At 37.6% G+C, this 16279-nt stretch overlaps 1 protein-coding gene across 1 annotated transcript in view; it reads right to left on the bottom strand.

Annotated features, from left to right (window-relative positions):
* Nucleotides 1–16279, bottom strand: part of PRKDC (protein kinase, DNA-activated, catalytic subunit) — a 166070-nt gene that overhangs the window by 21213 nt on the left and 128578 nt on the right. The window contains 7 exon segments of the mRNA XM_020992492.2: nucleotides 1484–1644; nucleotides 2251–2431; nucleotides 3850–4040; nucleotides 5043–5217; nucleotides 11774–11963; nucleotides 14010–14121; nucleotides 15476–15584. Of these exon segments, the coding sequence (XP_020848151.1) occupies nucleotides 1484–1644; nucleotides 2251–2431; nucleotides 3850–4040; nucleotides 5043–5217; nucleotides 11774–11963; nucleotides 14010–14121; nucleotides 15476–15584 (1119 nt within the window).

The following is a 16279-nucleotide window of genomic DNA, read 5'->3' as shown; positions in this document are numbered from 1 at the left end:
CCAAAGTACCTGTGCCACTAACTGGCAGTCATCGGTCACTGTGGATGAAAACTCTACTTTTAAACATCCATTTCCTTGGGTTCATAAGACTTTAATAGCAATATCTTATCCTGTTACCAGCTTTCATGGGAATAAAGGGGGAAACATAAAATTTTCACTTCTGTGAGATTCACACTAGATAATCTTTACACTACCTCACAGCATTAAAATGCCACAACCCCATGATTCTTCCATGCCACCCACCCCTTCTGCCCACCAGTCATGTTTAACAGAAAGTGCTGGATTTCTCAAGTGTGTATTGCACAGGTTTTCAAATAATTTGCTTTATACTTATGTATACATATATGTATACATGTACACACACGTATGATTTTATTTAAATGTAAATTAAAGATTTATAAAAAATTATAAATGTTTATAATCTGCTGACCGGGAGAAAGGGAAAGGGAATAAGCATTTATATAGTGCCTACTACATGCCAGGCACTGTCCCAAGCACTTCATAAATATTTTCTCATTTGAGCCTCACAATTCTGCAAGGTAAGTAATATTATGATCCCCATTTTACAGTTTAAAAAACTGAGGAAAACAGACATTAAATTGCCCAGGTTCCCATAGCTGGCGTCTGAGGCTGGATTTGAACTCAGGGCTTCCTGATTCCAGGCCCAGCAGTCTATCCATCATGCTGCCTACATTTAGTAACTGGTTACATTTAATACTGTTGACTATTAATCATATTAGAACTATATGCCAAGCTCTTCATGTCCAAGAAATGGGATGAATTTAATAAAAGTGTAAAAGACTATGATTTTTATTATGAAATCTTCCCTGATCCCACAGCACAAAGGATGCTCTCCTATCTTGAGTTTTCGTAGAACACTTTGTCTGAATCTCCTTTGCCTCACTAACTCCCACCCCTCCATCATACCCTACCTTGTATCACACTTATCTATGTACAGGTCATATCCCTCACAGTAAAATATAGACTCCTAAAGGACAGGGACAGAATCATCTATCTTTATATCTCTAGCACTCAACACAACGCCTTTGACAGAAAAGATGCTTAATAATATTTGTTGCAATGACATTTAATTTATTCAAACTATTTTTTTAACAGTGATTCCCATGTATATAGTATAAATTATAATTTAACTCCAAGGAACAACTGTCTGATCTTTGGGTAGTTCAGTTTTTACAGAAAATCCATGTCCCAGTCCCCAAGACACCTACAACTTTATTCTTTTTAGTTTGTTTTCAGACACATTGTTCCCTTAACACCACAGGGAAAACAATGCAAATATGGTCACTTATTTATTTTACAGTAACATGAATTAAATATTTTTATGAAATCAGGATGAAACTAAGCAAAAATAGACATTTATTAGGAAATGCTACTAAATAATTACTACCGTATGAATAGATTTAAATATAAATGGGACTGTTTTCAAATAAAGTTCACTATGTTAAGAGAAAGACTTGCTGACCTCTTTAGTCATCAGGCCCAAGGTCTCTTCTGGATACCGTTCTAGAATCTGAAGCAGTCGAGGAAACTTTAGCCTGGCTTCCTTAGAGTTTAATTTTAAGGCTTTTAACATCCTGTCCACCACAAGTGCAGGATATGTTCGCAGCTCCACAGTATCAACAACTATCAAAATAACATAATCAAGAAAACATGTTAACAAAAGCCTACATGACTGAAGACAAAACCCTCTCTCCTTGGGCCACACGCTGGTGTCCCTTCTTCTCTGATCACTTCTTTTGACCAACAAACATCAGACACATTTCTGGACTATGAGGAAAAGGTTTTATCTCAAAACGAAATCTTCTCAGTTAGATTATCCATCCTGCATGAAACATCATGTCCTGGGCAAGAAACATAAGGAGCATCTGCTGGTTATGGAATTTGTTCCAGGAGAGAGATGCAGACCACATGAGTCACAGCCACAAGTGAAAATATGAAAGTTTAAACCATACAAATGGCAAGATAATAGGACAGTGGAATCTATTCAAATGCAGACACTCTTGCTGAGGATGTCATGACCACTCTGAAAACCGGTAAGCTGGACACAGAACTTTTGCCCTTATTTTCTGGTGTAACCAGTCAATCAACAGGCGTTTGCCAAACACCAATATGCCCAGGACAACACTCTCTCTTCTATATGTACAGTAACTTTTTGCCTAATTTCCCACCTGATAAACATCATGTTTTGCAAGAAGACCACTTAATAGATTTCTCCAGATTCTCTCTCACCTGAGGCACTTTCTTCCTCTTTACGGAGATGTTTGTCACAGAAATCTACCAAGGTCATGTAAGCATCTATGACTCCAGCTACATCAACGTGCTCAATAGTATGAGACTGGACTTCTTCTTCAGCTCTCCTTGCAGCTTTAAAAAGATATTCAAATGCTTTTTTGTGCAGACCTCCAATAATCTAGAATTCAACCATAACAAAAAACAATCTAGATGTGTGACTGTGAAACTTAAAAAAAACTATTTTCTACTAACAATGAAAAGAGGTTCATTTTTGTTGTACTCTTTGACAACAAAAGTCATGCATTAAGATGCTGATTGGCGACCTGAAAAAGATTTAACAAAAATCCAGCCTCAACAGGAACCTCTTACTGAGCGACCTAAAGTCCCAGCAAAGGAGGACAGCTCCTGTCACATGCAAGCCTCTGTTCTTCATGGAAGACTGCGATTCTGTTGTCCATTAAGTGTGGAGGAAAAGAGCTAAAAACAAAGGCTGCTTAGCTAAAAGACATGTGTCTTCCACATCTGACCCCAAAGATACAAGGAATAGTTAGGCTGTCTGAAGACATTATTTAAAAAGAGGCACAATTTGAGAGTTTAAAACATTTAGAAAACACGTGTAGTTTGTCCTTCATCCTTGAAAAGGACCAATGACATCGGGAAGGTAATGTCCTGATTTTCAAGTGAATCGGATTTAAATAAGGCAGGGCTGTGCAAATTAACCAGCCTTTCTCTCTACCATCTGGGTCCAGTGACAAGATAGAGATCAGGACAACTAGAGATGGCCCTGGATGCAGCAACAGACCTTGGCCTTTTTAAGTTAAGGCCCTTCCCAGGTCTCAGTTTGACTGAGGCAACATCCATTCAGTAATTAAGGCTTGGTAATAAATGAGGCAAAGAATGGCTTCTTTTACCTAGTCCAAAAAAAAAAAAGTCAACCCGGGAGGGGAAGACCCTCAGGGTTTCTGGTCAAAATGGAAACAACTGCTGTTTACACTCACTCTGGGCCACAAGGGCCCAAACAATGACTAAGTGAGGCTTGGTCTGGGACCTATTGTTGATGGGGCCACCTCCAGTCATCCCAGATGGCTCCAGAGGAGAGAGTGAGGCTGGTGACTTTGCACAGCCCTGTCTGACTTAAATCCAATTCTCTTGCAAGTCATGACATCATCTTCTTGATGTCATGGTCCTCTTCAAGAACAAAGGACAAACAAAATCCTGTGAGGAGTAGTAGTTTCCCTGCTGGTGACCCAACTGGCCAGTTCCAATTGGTCAACACAGCTCCTTTCTTCTTTCCTTCTCTTCCTTTCTTTTTTCTCTCTGTCCACATAAGGTGTCATATCGTTATCTATGGGTGCTCTGCCCAAAGGAATGTAAATTATGATTGCTGAAACCTCACAAGATATCTTGGGGTTTATGGACTAGATTTCTTTAAGGACCATGCCTTAAACCCAAATCACTCTGGCTCTCACTGATTGGCCAACAATAGAAAACACTTAGTGACACTGACCTATACCATTCTATTATAGCAAGCAACTTAAATTCATGTATGTACATAGTATTAAAACATTAAACATTCAATTTCCCACCATCATTTACCTTCTCTGCATCCTCTGAAGTGGCTCCAGAAAGCTCTAAAACTTTTTTAGCTTTACTTTCTTCGATTTGGGCAAGACAAGCCGGCTCACTACTGAGTGCGCTAGCCATGATGTTGTAAGTGATACCCAGGAGAATGTTCTGATTACGGAAAGTCAGATTATTCTTGCTCTGGTGGCTTGATATGTTCTCATCTGGTGGATTCACACACCAAAAAAAAACAAAGGAAGAAAAAAATTTTTTAAGCAAATGAACCCCACGAATTTAAAATAATTCTGTAAGATATAAAAATTGTTTTAAAGAACTATTCAAAATAAGATTGGCTAAAAAAGTACAGTAATATTAAATAAGGCTGCCTTCCAGAAAAGGGCAAGGACTGATTTCATAGTGATTGATAAATTACTTCTGAGTTGGGTGAAAATTTTTCCATCAGCAATAACTGTATCAAAATCCGGAGAAACAAACCCCTTAAATTATAAAAATCATCCGACAATCAAAAATAATACAATTTTCATTTCATCAGCTCAAACTAATTATTAAGTGATAAATTATATTTTTTGTAAAGATTCCTTAAAAATAACATAAAATCACAGATGAAAATATTCCCAAATTCATTGATTTGGGGCACATATAGGAGCAGACATAGAAGTAAAAATTATGAGCATTCTACAAGATTGGACATAAATAGTTGTGAAGCAGGCAGTCATAGCTAAAGCGATTTTTTACATTCTCTGTTCCATAGGCCACATTATTAAATACTCTAAAGCCAAAAGGAGAGGTTAATTCCCCAAAGGGGATATAAAGGTTATGAATTTGGTTTTAACAATATTTTCTTCTGAGAAGTTTAAAGTGCTCAGCAGTAATATCAAAATGAGACCCACAACATTTTTAGGAAGAAGGAAAAAATTCTATGATTCTCATTTCATAAAGAGATTCATGTTCTAAAAGTCATCCTGAACCTGCTCCCTTGGCTCCAAATTTTCTTCCCTTTTCTCTAGAAAAGTCAATTTTCACCTGGTTTTAGAGAATGTCTAAAAATTAACTTCTTAATTGTCGAATATCGTATAAAAGAAAAAAGTTTCAGATAAAAAATGAAATGTGAAAGAACAACTTTTCCATTTTTTCAATAAATATTCCATAGAGATGTAAAACAAAACAAAACAAAAGCTAGGTCTTGTGCAGAAGAATATAAATACCCAGTAACGAGACGGTTTTCAGCACCGTGAGAATCTGCTCAGAACTACTCTGTGTCTGACTGCGGCTGTGGCTCAAACGACAATAACTGTGAATCCATTTCACCAACCAGTCTTCTCTTGTTTTAGATTCTCTATGCAGTTCCTTTAATAGTTTCATGGCAACTGAAAAGTTGTTCTGTAAAAAAAACAAAAAAGCATTATAGTTCATTGTATAAACAATTCAATTTGATGATTATACAACAAATAACTATGTGAAAAGAATTGTGAAAGGCTGAAGGAATTAATTAAAAATGCTATATTTTCCTCACAGAACCTGTAATCTAGTAGAGGAAAAGTACATATTCAAATAATTGTACAGCTCTGTCTCCACGCAAACAATGGATCCCATGAAATTATACCAAGTCTTAGAATTTATACTATTTAAAGTTTTAACCATGTAAAAAATGGTAACGGGTTCCACTCCATTGGAAATATGCAGTATGAAATTAGTATGACAGGACTCATTATTCACAACAATCAGGACCTAGCTGTATTACACATTAGAAGAAGTCAGAGGGGCCTGTGAGATTTAAGGAAAGGATCTGGCTGGGGAGTTAGGAATCAGAGAAGCTATCACAGAAAAGGCAATAAATGAGTGGGCCTTGAAAAAAAAAAAAGAATGTCAACAGGTAGAGATAAGGCCATGGAGATGGAGCCAGTGCCATATCAGGGCATACTGGCAGAGATGAGAGAAAGAACAGGATGAGACAGGAAAACAGCAAGAGGTCAGGTGTGCATGACATGTAGAGAAAGCCAGTACTACGAAAGAAGACTGATGTCAGAATGTGAAATTCAGACATCAGGGGACTGAGGACTGAGTGATCTTTTTGTAAATTTGTCAATAAAGGAAAGAAGATAAATAGGATAATACCTTGAAGTCTAGGAAGGTGATTTTTAAATTTTTTTTTTTAACAATAAGAGAGACTGGAGGCAGCTAGGTAGGCACAGTGGATAGAGCACTGGCCCTGGATTCAGGAGGACCCGAGTTCAAATCTGGCCTCAGACACATAACACTTACTAGTTGTATTGACTCTGGGAAAGTCACTTAACCCCAATGCCTAGCCGAGAAAAAAAAAAAATTTAAAAATTTTAAAAAAAAATAGAATAAGAGAGACCAGACTCTACAGGCAGACAGGAAGGAAGGAAGTGGTAGAGAAGAAATAATAAATATGAGAAAAAAGGGATTTTTGATTCAGCAGTGTCTAGAAGGTGGTGATGGCAGCAGATGGAATCAAGAGCAAAGATAATGAGGGCTACTTAATCCTCTGTGACTGGAGGGAATGGTGAAAGGTCGGGCAAAGAAACAGAGCAAGTTGTAAGGTCTGGAAAAGGGAAACTAAGGTAGTTTGGATGAATGGCCTCAAGATTTTCAAAAGAGATATGACTATTTATAATAAGAGAGACAGATGAGGACAGAGTTTGGAGACTGAAGAAACTGAAGGTCTGGAAAGCAACTGTGGGATGCACTAATCTGTATGTTAGTCAACAGTCAGTCAAAAGAACTTGTTAAGCACCTGTTATGTTAGGCCACACACCATGAGAAGTGCTATAAAGAAAGGTAAACAAACAATCCCTGCTCTTGAGGAGCTCAGACTCTAATGAGGGAGACAATATACAAATGACATATGTACAGTGTACAAGGAGATAATCAACAAAGAGAAAAGCACTATGATTAAGAAGGATCAGGAAACACTTCTTGTAAAAGATAAGAGGATTTTAACTGGGACCTGAAGGAAGCCAGGAAATAGAGATGAGGAAGGAAAGAATCCCATGCATGGGGGACAGCCAGTGAAAATACATGAAGTCAGGAGATGGAATGTCTTGTGTGAGGAACAGAAAGGAGGCCACGGAGGCAAGTACCACTGGACTGAAGAGAGCACGGGGGACAGTTAAGGTGTAAGAAGACTAGAAATGTAGGAGGGGGACCAGGTTATGAAGGACTTTGAATTCCAAAAAGAAGATTTTATATTTGATGTTAGTAATAGGAAGCCACTGAAGTTTACTAAATAAGGGGGTGATAAGGTCAAACCTGTGCTTAAGGAAAATAAATTTAACAGCTGAGTAGAGGATGGACTGAAGTAGGGAGACTTGAGGTAAGGGCACCAGTCAGCAATGGCCCAGCATAAGGTTATGAGGGCTTGAACCAGGGCAGTGCCACATCAGAGAGAAGGGGCTGTACATGAGAGATGTTATAAAGGGACAATCAACAAGACTTGGCAACTGACTGGATGGGGGGGAGGTGAGGAGGTAAGGACGACACTTAAGTTGTCAGACTGAGTGACTGAGGAGAATGGTGGTGCCCTTGACAGTAGCAGGAAAGTACAAAAGAGAGGAGGTTTTAGGGGAAAAGATAATGAGTTCAATTTGGGACATACTGAGATATCTCAAGACATCCAGTTTGAGATGTCTAATAGGCAGTTGGAAATGCAAGTCTGGAGGTCAGGAGAGAGGTTAGAATTGAATAAATAGATCTGAATACCATATGCATAAGGATGAGAATTGAATTCATGGGAGCTAATGAGACCATGAAGCAAAATAGTAGAGAGGGAAACGAGGGTCCAGACAGAGTCCTGGGAGACACCACAGGTAGTGGGCACAACCTAGATGATGACCCTAAATGGAAACTGGAAAGGAGTGATCAGAATGGAACAAGAACCAGAAGGAGGAGTATCACAGAAACTTAGAAAGAAGAATATCAAGGAGAAGAAAATGACTGTCAAGAAAGATGAAGACTGAGAAAATGTTATTAGATTTGGCAATTAAGACATTATTGGTAACTTGGGAAACAGTTTTGAATGATGAGGTGAGAAGCCATCATTCCACAGGGAGTTAAGAAAGGAAGTAGAGACACTGATTACAGATGACCTCAAAGAGTTCAGCCATGAAAGGGAGAAGAGCTACAGGACAATAGCTCTCATGGATGGACAGATCAAGGGAAGGTTTTTTGAGGATGGGGGAGACATGGGTGTGTTTTCAGACAGTACAGAAACAGCCAGTAGACAGGGAGAGACTGAAGAGTAGTGAGAGAAGAATGACAGAGGAGGCAATCTATTAGACGAAAGGGGATGGAATAGGAAGGTTTGTGCAGGGAGGGGGTTAGGCAACTAGGAGATAGTGGAGGAAGACATCTGAGTGATATGAAATGAGGAGGAAGGGGTAAGAGTGAGAAAAATGTGAAAATGGATGCAAGTGAATAAAAGGACTGCTATTCAGCAGTATAAGTCCCACTTGGGTTTAGACAGTAGTCATTTTTTTCAAAACTTTCTCCAGGAGCACTTGGAAGCTGAGACAGAGAGAGCAGAAAAACAGCAAAAGTGGATGTGACTTCACTTTTTTGGGTGGTTCAGAACTACGATTCCAATGGCATGGGGAATGCCCCATCTGAACGATGCAGAACGGCAGTATCTTCAATTTAGTCTTAGAAGACTGCTTAGGCACCTCAAAGGTTAAATAGCTTGCCTATCCTTACACAGCCAATATGTGTCAGAGCTGGTTCCTGGCTCTAAAGTCAGCTCATAACCACTACATCACACTGCCTCAACTACTGGGATGTAACTTTCTGGTCCAGAAAGTGAAATTACAGTATCACTGTAAGGTAGGCAGTGTATTATTACCTCCATTTTATACACAAAGGAACTAAGGCTCAGAAAGGTTAATTTGTTTTTACCTATAATCACAGTCTAATAAATATCAGAGTTAGTGCAAGAATTCAGGTCTGACTCAGAGCTTGGTGTACTTTCTACTACCAAAACACCTGAACTTACAAAGGAGGTAAAGCAGAAGGTAATTATTCAAATTACAAAGGGATTCTTTGATTCATTATAGGTAGGACTCACCAAAGATTTCCTTTAAAAAGCCACCTTAGTATAGTTTCCTTATCTGTAAAATGAAGGTGCTGGATTATGTGATTTCTGAAGCACATTTCCAGCTCTAAATTCTATGACCCTATGAACCTTTACCAATATTTGCTAATACTTATTATAATAAAGTAACAATTTCTAACGGTAAGAGAATATTTTCTGAATTTAGGTACTGAGTTGAATTTTTCCCCTTTGGGAATGGGACACCATTTTAGTTTTTATGAGTTCCTCCATCTCCTACTCTCTCCCTTTTGGACAAAGGAAAGAAACCCAGCTTGTCAACTACTGATTAAGCATGTATGTTAGGAAAACCAAAAGCCCAACAATCAGCAGGTTTTCTAAGTGGCAAAGAATGAAGCTGGGTTTGTAGAATGGGCAAGAGAGCTAACCAAGACAATGTCACCTTTAAGAAAGGGGGTTTAGTGGGAAAGACAGAATTCTCTGGTAGATTAGACGAGAGTGGTACACTGGGGAATAAGCTTAAAGAATAGCTTAGAAAGTTCCCCAGAGAAAAGAATTAGGAGCAAAGGGTTCAAGTTGCAAAGAGTTGGACTTTAGCTTGGCATGAGGAAAAACTTCCTTATGATCAGTTACTCAAAAGTGTAATGTGTTAATTATCAACCATGATTCCAGAGTACTACAATGAAACATAACTACCCATTGCCTGACAAAGAGGTGAAGGACTCATGGCGCAGAATGAAACTTATTTTTTGGACATCACTGATGTGGGAATTTTTACTTAACTATGCATATTTGTTATAAGGGTCTTGTTTTTCTCTTTTCACGAGGGAAGATGTGGAGATGGATTTTGGTTAATCAAAAAAATTAAATTTAAAAAGTGTAATATGTTGCTTTTGGGAAGTAGTGAGTTCATCCTAATTGGATAATTCTTTGAGCTAATTAATGGATGACTTTATTTCAACATGTTAGAGATGGGATTTTTATTCAGGGATGGATTGGATTAGATTGGCTCCTAGGTCTCATCCAACTCTTGAGATTCTGTGAATTCTAGGCACCACCTCGCCTCTAACGGGGCGTCCCCTCTCTTCATTTTCTGGACTTGAGCTTTGCTTTGACTTCAGCTTTGCTTTCACTTCATGATGTAAGGAGATCCTGATAAGAAACTTCCTTCTACCAATGCAGAATACAATCTTCTCCACAATTTATAGGATATGTTGCCTGGGGATAGTAAAAAACTTGCTCAGGGTCACAAAGCCTGAATGTGTCAGGAGCAGGACTTGAACCCTCTCTTCCTGCCACCAAGATTAATGTTCTATCCACTGTTTCACTAACTCTTTTCTATGACCTTTCAATTACCTAGAAACCGATTGTTAATATTTCTGCACACTATTCAATCCCCTTGGGAATAAACCCTAAAAGACACATGCTTGTAGGCTGTAGCAAAGAACAGCAAGGGCAAAAAGTGAAAAGAGGAATTTCAAGAGAGTTACAAGAGAGATAAAGGCTTCATTTCTAAAATACATAGAGAATTAAGACAAATTTATAAGAACACAAGCCATTCCCCAATTATCAATTGGGGTCAAAGGATATGAACAGACAGTTCTCAGATGAAGAAATTAAAGCCATCTATAGTCATATGAAAAAATGTTCTAAATCACTACTGATTAGAGAAATGCAAATCAAAACAACTCTGAGGTACCACATCACACCTATCAGACTGGCCAACATGACAAAACAGGAAAATGATAAATATTGGAGAAGATGTGGGAAAACTAGAACACTAATACATTGTTGGTGGAGTTGTGAAATGATTCAACCATTTTGGAGAACAATTTGGAACTATGCCCAAAGGGCTACAAAAAGATGCATACCCTTTGATCCAGCAATAGCACTTCTAGGGCTATATCCCAAAGAGATCAAACAGATGGGAAAAGGACCCTCATGTACAAAAATATTCATAGCAGCGCTTTTTGTGGTGGCGAAGAATTGGAAATTGAGAGGATGCCCATCAATTGGGGAATGGCTGAGCAACTTGTGGTATATGAATGTAATGGAATACTATTGTGCTATAAGAAATGATGAACAGGCTGACTTCAGAAAAACCTGGAAAGACTTATATGGTCTGATGCTGAGTGAAGTGAGAAGAACCAAGAGGACTTTGTACACAATAACAGCCACATTATGCGATGACTAAGATTGTTAAACTGAACCCTTCTCAGCTTTACAAGGATCTAAGACATCTACAGAGGCCTCAGGATGGAAAAATGCTGTCCACATGCAAAGAAAAAACTATGGAAGTCAAATCGCTATCACTTATTTTTACCTTCTGTTGAGTTTTGTTTCGTTTTTCTGATGGTTCCTCCTATTGGTTTTAATTTTTACTTACAACTTCACTAATGTGAAAATATGTTTAATGGGTATGTAAATGTAAAGCTTATATCAGATTGTGCACCGTCTTGGGGAGGGTGGGGGGGGAGGAAGGGGGAGAAAAATTTTCAACTCAAAAGCATATGGAAGTGATTGTTGATAAATCAAAATAAATTACTTTTTTAAAAAAAAAGAGTTACAAGAGAAAAAGGAGGGAAAACATAATTAGGGATTTGATTTGAGAAGCTTTCAACCCAAGGAAGCAAAAGCAGGTTTAGAGATCAAGAAAAGTAGAGGGCTTGGTACCTTGTTTTTAGAGATCAGTAAATTTTAGAATACAGTAAGAGGGAAAGCTCTATGGAACATTATCCTATGTTTAAAAAAAAATAACACTCCCCCCTACCTTAAAAACAAAAAAATCTAACACCCCCCACATTTTAAAAACAAATGTGACTGGTTTCTGGAATTCCATAATGTCATCAAGAAACCAAAGAAGGCAAGTACCTGCTTTCTGGCACTCTCGATCATCTTCATTTTCATAGAAAACTTGCAGCTTCTAATCATCGAGTAAATATCTTCTTCCTGCTTCTCCATTGCCATCTTGTCACTGAAAATTCCATCTCCATCAACTTCCATACTATCATCAAGTTGCAGACAACTAAGCTTCTCCTGAATTTTGTTAAGAAAGAAACATCTACACAAGGAAAAGGAAAAAAATAACAGATCCATGAAAGGAACCAAACTTACCAGTTTTTCCTAATCTAACAGAATCATGGAGGTACTAAGTAATCACAACCTCAGAGTTCCCATCAGTAAGATTATTATTTTAAAAATTTCAACCAATAGTGTTACAAACTTGGTTTCAAGAGTTCAAATCTTTAAAAATCACTGTTTCACCACAGTCTCTCATAGATAAAGGATTTAGTAAAATACAGACAATTCTCACTCCACAAAAGTAGACCACTGTGCAGACCTTTACATAAAGTGATTTTCACATAATGCAAATTTGCCCATGCATGTGGGGAAGGGCAGGAAGGGTGCCACATGCCCATGGAAGAAGGGAACTAGCAAATGGTTCAAGGACATATGGAAGCTGAGAACAGAAAAGCGAGAGCAGGAAGAACACATGGGGGGCTGAGACCAGCCATTTGGGGGACTGGCTGGAACTGAGAGCAAGAACACATTCAGGGGTGGGGGGGATTGCACTAGACATAGACACAAACGTAAAAGATAGGTGATATGCAGGGGCTAGGGACAGACATGCATGTACCAGAGCACAGGCAGACAGAAAACACACACGGGAGCCAGATACACAGGTATGTGGGCAGAGATGGGCAAAGGGCTCCTCTCTCCCTGGCCCCAACCCAGTGTGACCATGGCCTCTCTCAGTCTGTTCTTCTGTTCTGACCTGGAGGGTTTTTTTCCTGGTGTGGAGGGTTGGAGACCAAGTAGTCCCAAGCCGAGGGGGAGGAGCAAAGAGAGAGAAAGTACGGTAAAGTATGGGTGCTTTTTTGGGAAATACAAACTAAAATTCTTTATATAAAGGTGAGTTTGCTGATGCAAATTTATGTAAAGTGAGAACTATTGGTATACCACCTGCTGCTTCAGTTTCCACAGGATAATGAGTATGAACTCACAATTTTATATTTTAATGAATCTGTTAGTCCTTGTGTTAGGTCAAAAAGTATTCCCCCAGTCCTCATTTTTAGCCTACAACAACAGAACATCTAGGTTTCTAACAAAGTGTAAAATGCATGTTCCCTTTAGCAAGAAGCATTAAACTGTTTTAAGCTTAATAGCTTAACATACTCAACTCTTATAAAAGAAAGAATTTTCAGGCTGTAACCACTTGCTAAAAGCAATATGATTAACATGACACATCCATGACATAACCTGTGCATTTATCATGATTCAGATGCAAGAGGATTTTTGTAGATGTTGTTATTAGGCTATTTCTTTGAATTCAGTGTAGAGTCCTATTTTAATTATGGAACTCAAATGAATGAACTGAAGAGTCAGAATGCATGATTAAAGAACTGGATAGCTGAACACTCAGAAGTTAGCAGGAACACAAAGAAAAAGACCCAAACACAGAAGAGGGGAGATTTTCTCCGTGGGCCCATTTGGTGTTTGTGTTTTTCTTGTTGTTCTCATGGAGTATGAAGGTATACCATCTTGTCTACATTCAGTGTTTACTGGTTATATAACTGTAATCACAATAACTGAATGAGAAGGCGTTACATAATAATTGGTAGAGGTTTCCTCGGTTCAATTCTGTTACCTAAAATGTAGTAGGGAGAGGCAGAGGGAGGTGGAGGCTAACAAGGAAGGAGGTGTGCTGCTGCTGCAAACAGTGCTCCTCTTATGTGTTCTACTCACTGATGCTGCCACTGCCAGAAACAGCTTCACTTTCAAAACCCTGTGTATAGCCAGCATCCAGGTGCAAGGGATTCAGCAGAAGCTTCAACACTGTGGTGAAGCACTTGCTTTCCTTACTTAGGCTTCTGAGGGGAGGGAGGGAGAAGGGGAGAAAAGAGGGTGTAGGTTGGCATGTTAGGGAGCCAAAATGTATAACTAAAAAATGAAAAATTCTCTTAGAAGAAAAAATACATAGATCTGCACAATAAGGGATACCTATATTTTAATCAAACCTCAGATTTCTGTACAGTGTTTAAAAAAAAAGCAATTTGGAGAGTTTAGAAAATAATCTTTAGTTAATTCTTTGACTATCTCATCTTACCGATTTGTAATGATGTCATCCCAGATGTTCATTGGGTCCATTTTAGCATCTGGATATCTGTTTGTCCAGATTCGCAGAAGTCTCTTAAGGGGCGCCTGAGATGATAAATTACCTAAAAATAATTTTAAAGGATGACTACACCCATAACCTAATGCCAAGCATCAATCAACAAAGTGGTGGTTAACACCAATAAATAAATAAATAAATAAATAAATTAAACCTAGCTTAAATTTCTTGGCTTGAATAGGAAAAAACTTTTTTCTTGAACAAAAGAATATTCAAAGTTAACATACAGTTTGTTTCTGGCTTTTTAAAAATTCAACTGTTTGAAGGAGCAGAAACAGAACAGCTAAAAGAATGATACAGTGTCAATATTTTCTCTAGTATGGGAAGAAAAGCTGGAATGGAAATAAATGTATAAAGGGATGTGGAGTACATGTGTTGAATGATTTTCCACTCTACAGTAACAATTCTCCTTAAGCCTAAACTATACATAACTAATATTCAATTGCTGCTTTTACTTGTCAAAACAATGGAATAAATCTTAAAAGTATCTACTAATGCACTGCTAGGCAAGAAAAGAAATATGAAAATAAATGAGGCTAGTACCTTTGTTCTTAAGAAGTTAATAATCTAGTGAGAAAATTATTTACACAAATAACTAAAATACCAAATATATATGAGAAGAAAGTACTCTGAGAAACTGGAGGAGGATGAGATGACTGTTGGATAGATGGATCAGGAAAGACAGTATTTAAGCTGGTTTTTAAAGGATAAGTAGGATTTCAACAGGTAAAGATTTAGATAAGAGGAAGAATACAGGGAGATAAAAAGGAAAGGGGATTCCAAATACAGAGAGAAAAAGGGCAAAAGCATGGGAGAAATATGTTCACAAAATAGCAACTAGTCTAACCTTAAGTCCAATTACACAGAATATATATGAAGGGAAGTAGTATAAAATAAAGGAAAGGTAGATTAAAGCTAGATTATAGGAGACTAAAGTGCTACACTGAGGAACATGTATTTTGGTAAGAAATGGGCAGGCACTGAAAGTATTTGAGAACACATACAGTAATATAATCAGATTTGTGCATTAAGTTTCATCTGCAGGTCTGTGCAGGACACAAAGAAAGGGAAAGACACTCAGAAGCAGAGAAACTGGTTAAATGTCTACTGAGTAATTTTCAAAAAGATTTCCACAGTTTTGTACAAATAATAAAAGTCAGATACAAGAACAGGATGCTGTATCATCAACTGAAAATTATTTTATTTCTAAAATCTTAAAATTTTGATTCACTACTTTAAAAGTTTATATTTATCAAAAGTACAATAAAACTACTGTTATAAAGTGAAAAATATTTCACAGATTCACTATGAACATAACAAATATATTTTCTACTTGCAAAATGTCGGATTCCCCAAGATGATTATAATTATACAGAAAAGGACAATAAGAAAAAAATTACCTTGTTTACTCATAAAGCTGATAAAATCTTGAATTTCTATTAAAGCTTGCACAGACTGTAGTTTGGTTAGTCTACTTTGGTGTAAAAGAGCATCAATACTGGAATAATTCTGGGGAGAAAAGTATTTACATAACACAAATTACAGTATTAAAAATTCAACATGCTCCCTTAAAATATGAAAATTCATGACTCGTCTATAGCTAAACATACAGAATCTGTGTATGTTAAAAAAAACTTTCATAAATCTAATTAATCATTGCCTTTTAAATTTTAAAATAATCTATATTTAATAATTTTATATCGATGCTGTATATGTTTATTACATACTTGTTGTCTCCCCCACTGAACATAGGCTCATTATGGGTACGAACTGTTGCATTCTTGGTGCCTGGTAAATAATAAGCAATTAATGAAGACTTGATTGATTTTGATGGGATCTAATTTTAAGAGACCCAAACCACAAATAAATCAGCTGTTAAGCTTAGTAGCACCTAGTTCAATGAAATAATTAATAGCTACCTCCACACGGGGCCCCAAGACCCTTCAGTGAAGAAAGAAAAGGAAAATAAAATTGGGCAGATAAGGAAAATATTCAAAAAGAAAGGAGGAATGGAAACAAGATAAGCTCTTATCTTATTCCACAGAGAACTGTGCTCCACACAGTTGCTCTGAGAGCAGATCTTAGCAAGCAAGTAGATGTTTTAAAGGACTCTGAAGAAGTCAGGAATATAGGAACTAATTGATAGAGAGAAAAGAACAAAAAAAAGTTTAAGTATAAAGGGAAAAGAACAGAAAGAAGAAAGA

The sequence above is a fragment of the Phascolarctos cinereus genome, unplaced genomic scaffold (genome assembly GCF_003287225.1).
Source record: "Phascolarctos cinereus isolate Bilbo 61053 unplaced genomic scaffold, phaCin_HiC Scaffold_4;HRSCAF=312, whole genome shotgun sequence".
Taxonomy (NCBI): Eukaryota; Metazoa; Chordata; class Mammalia; order Diprotodontia; family Phascolarctidae; genus Phascolarctos; species Phascolarctos cinereus.
The sequence above is the reverse complement of the archived record's forward strand: the minus strand, read 5'-3'. Positions and strand labels throughout refer to the sequence as shown.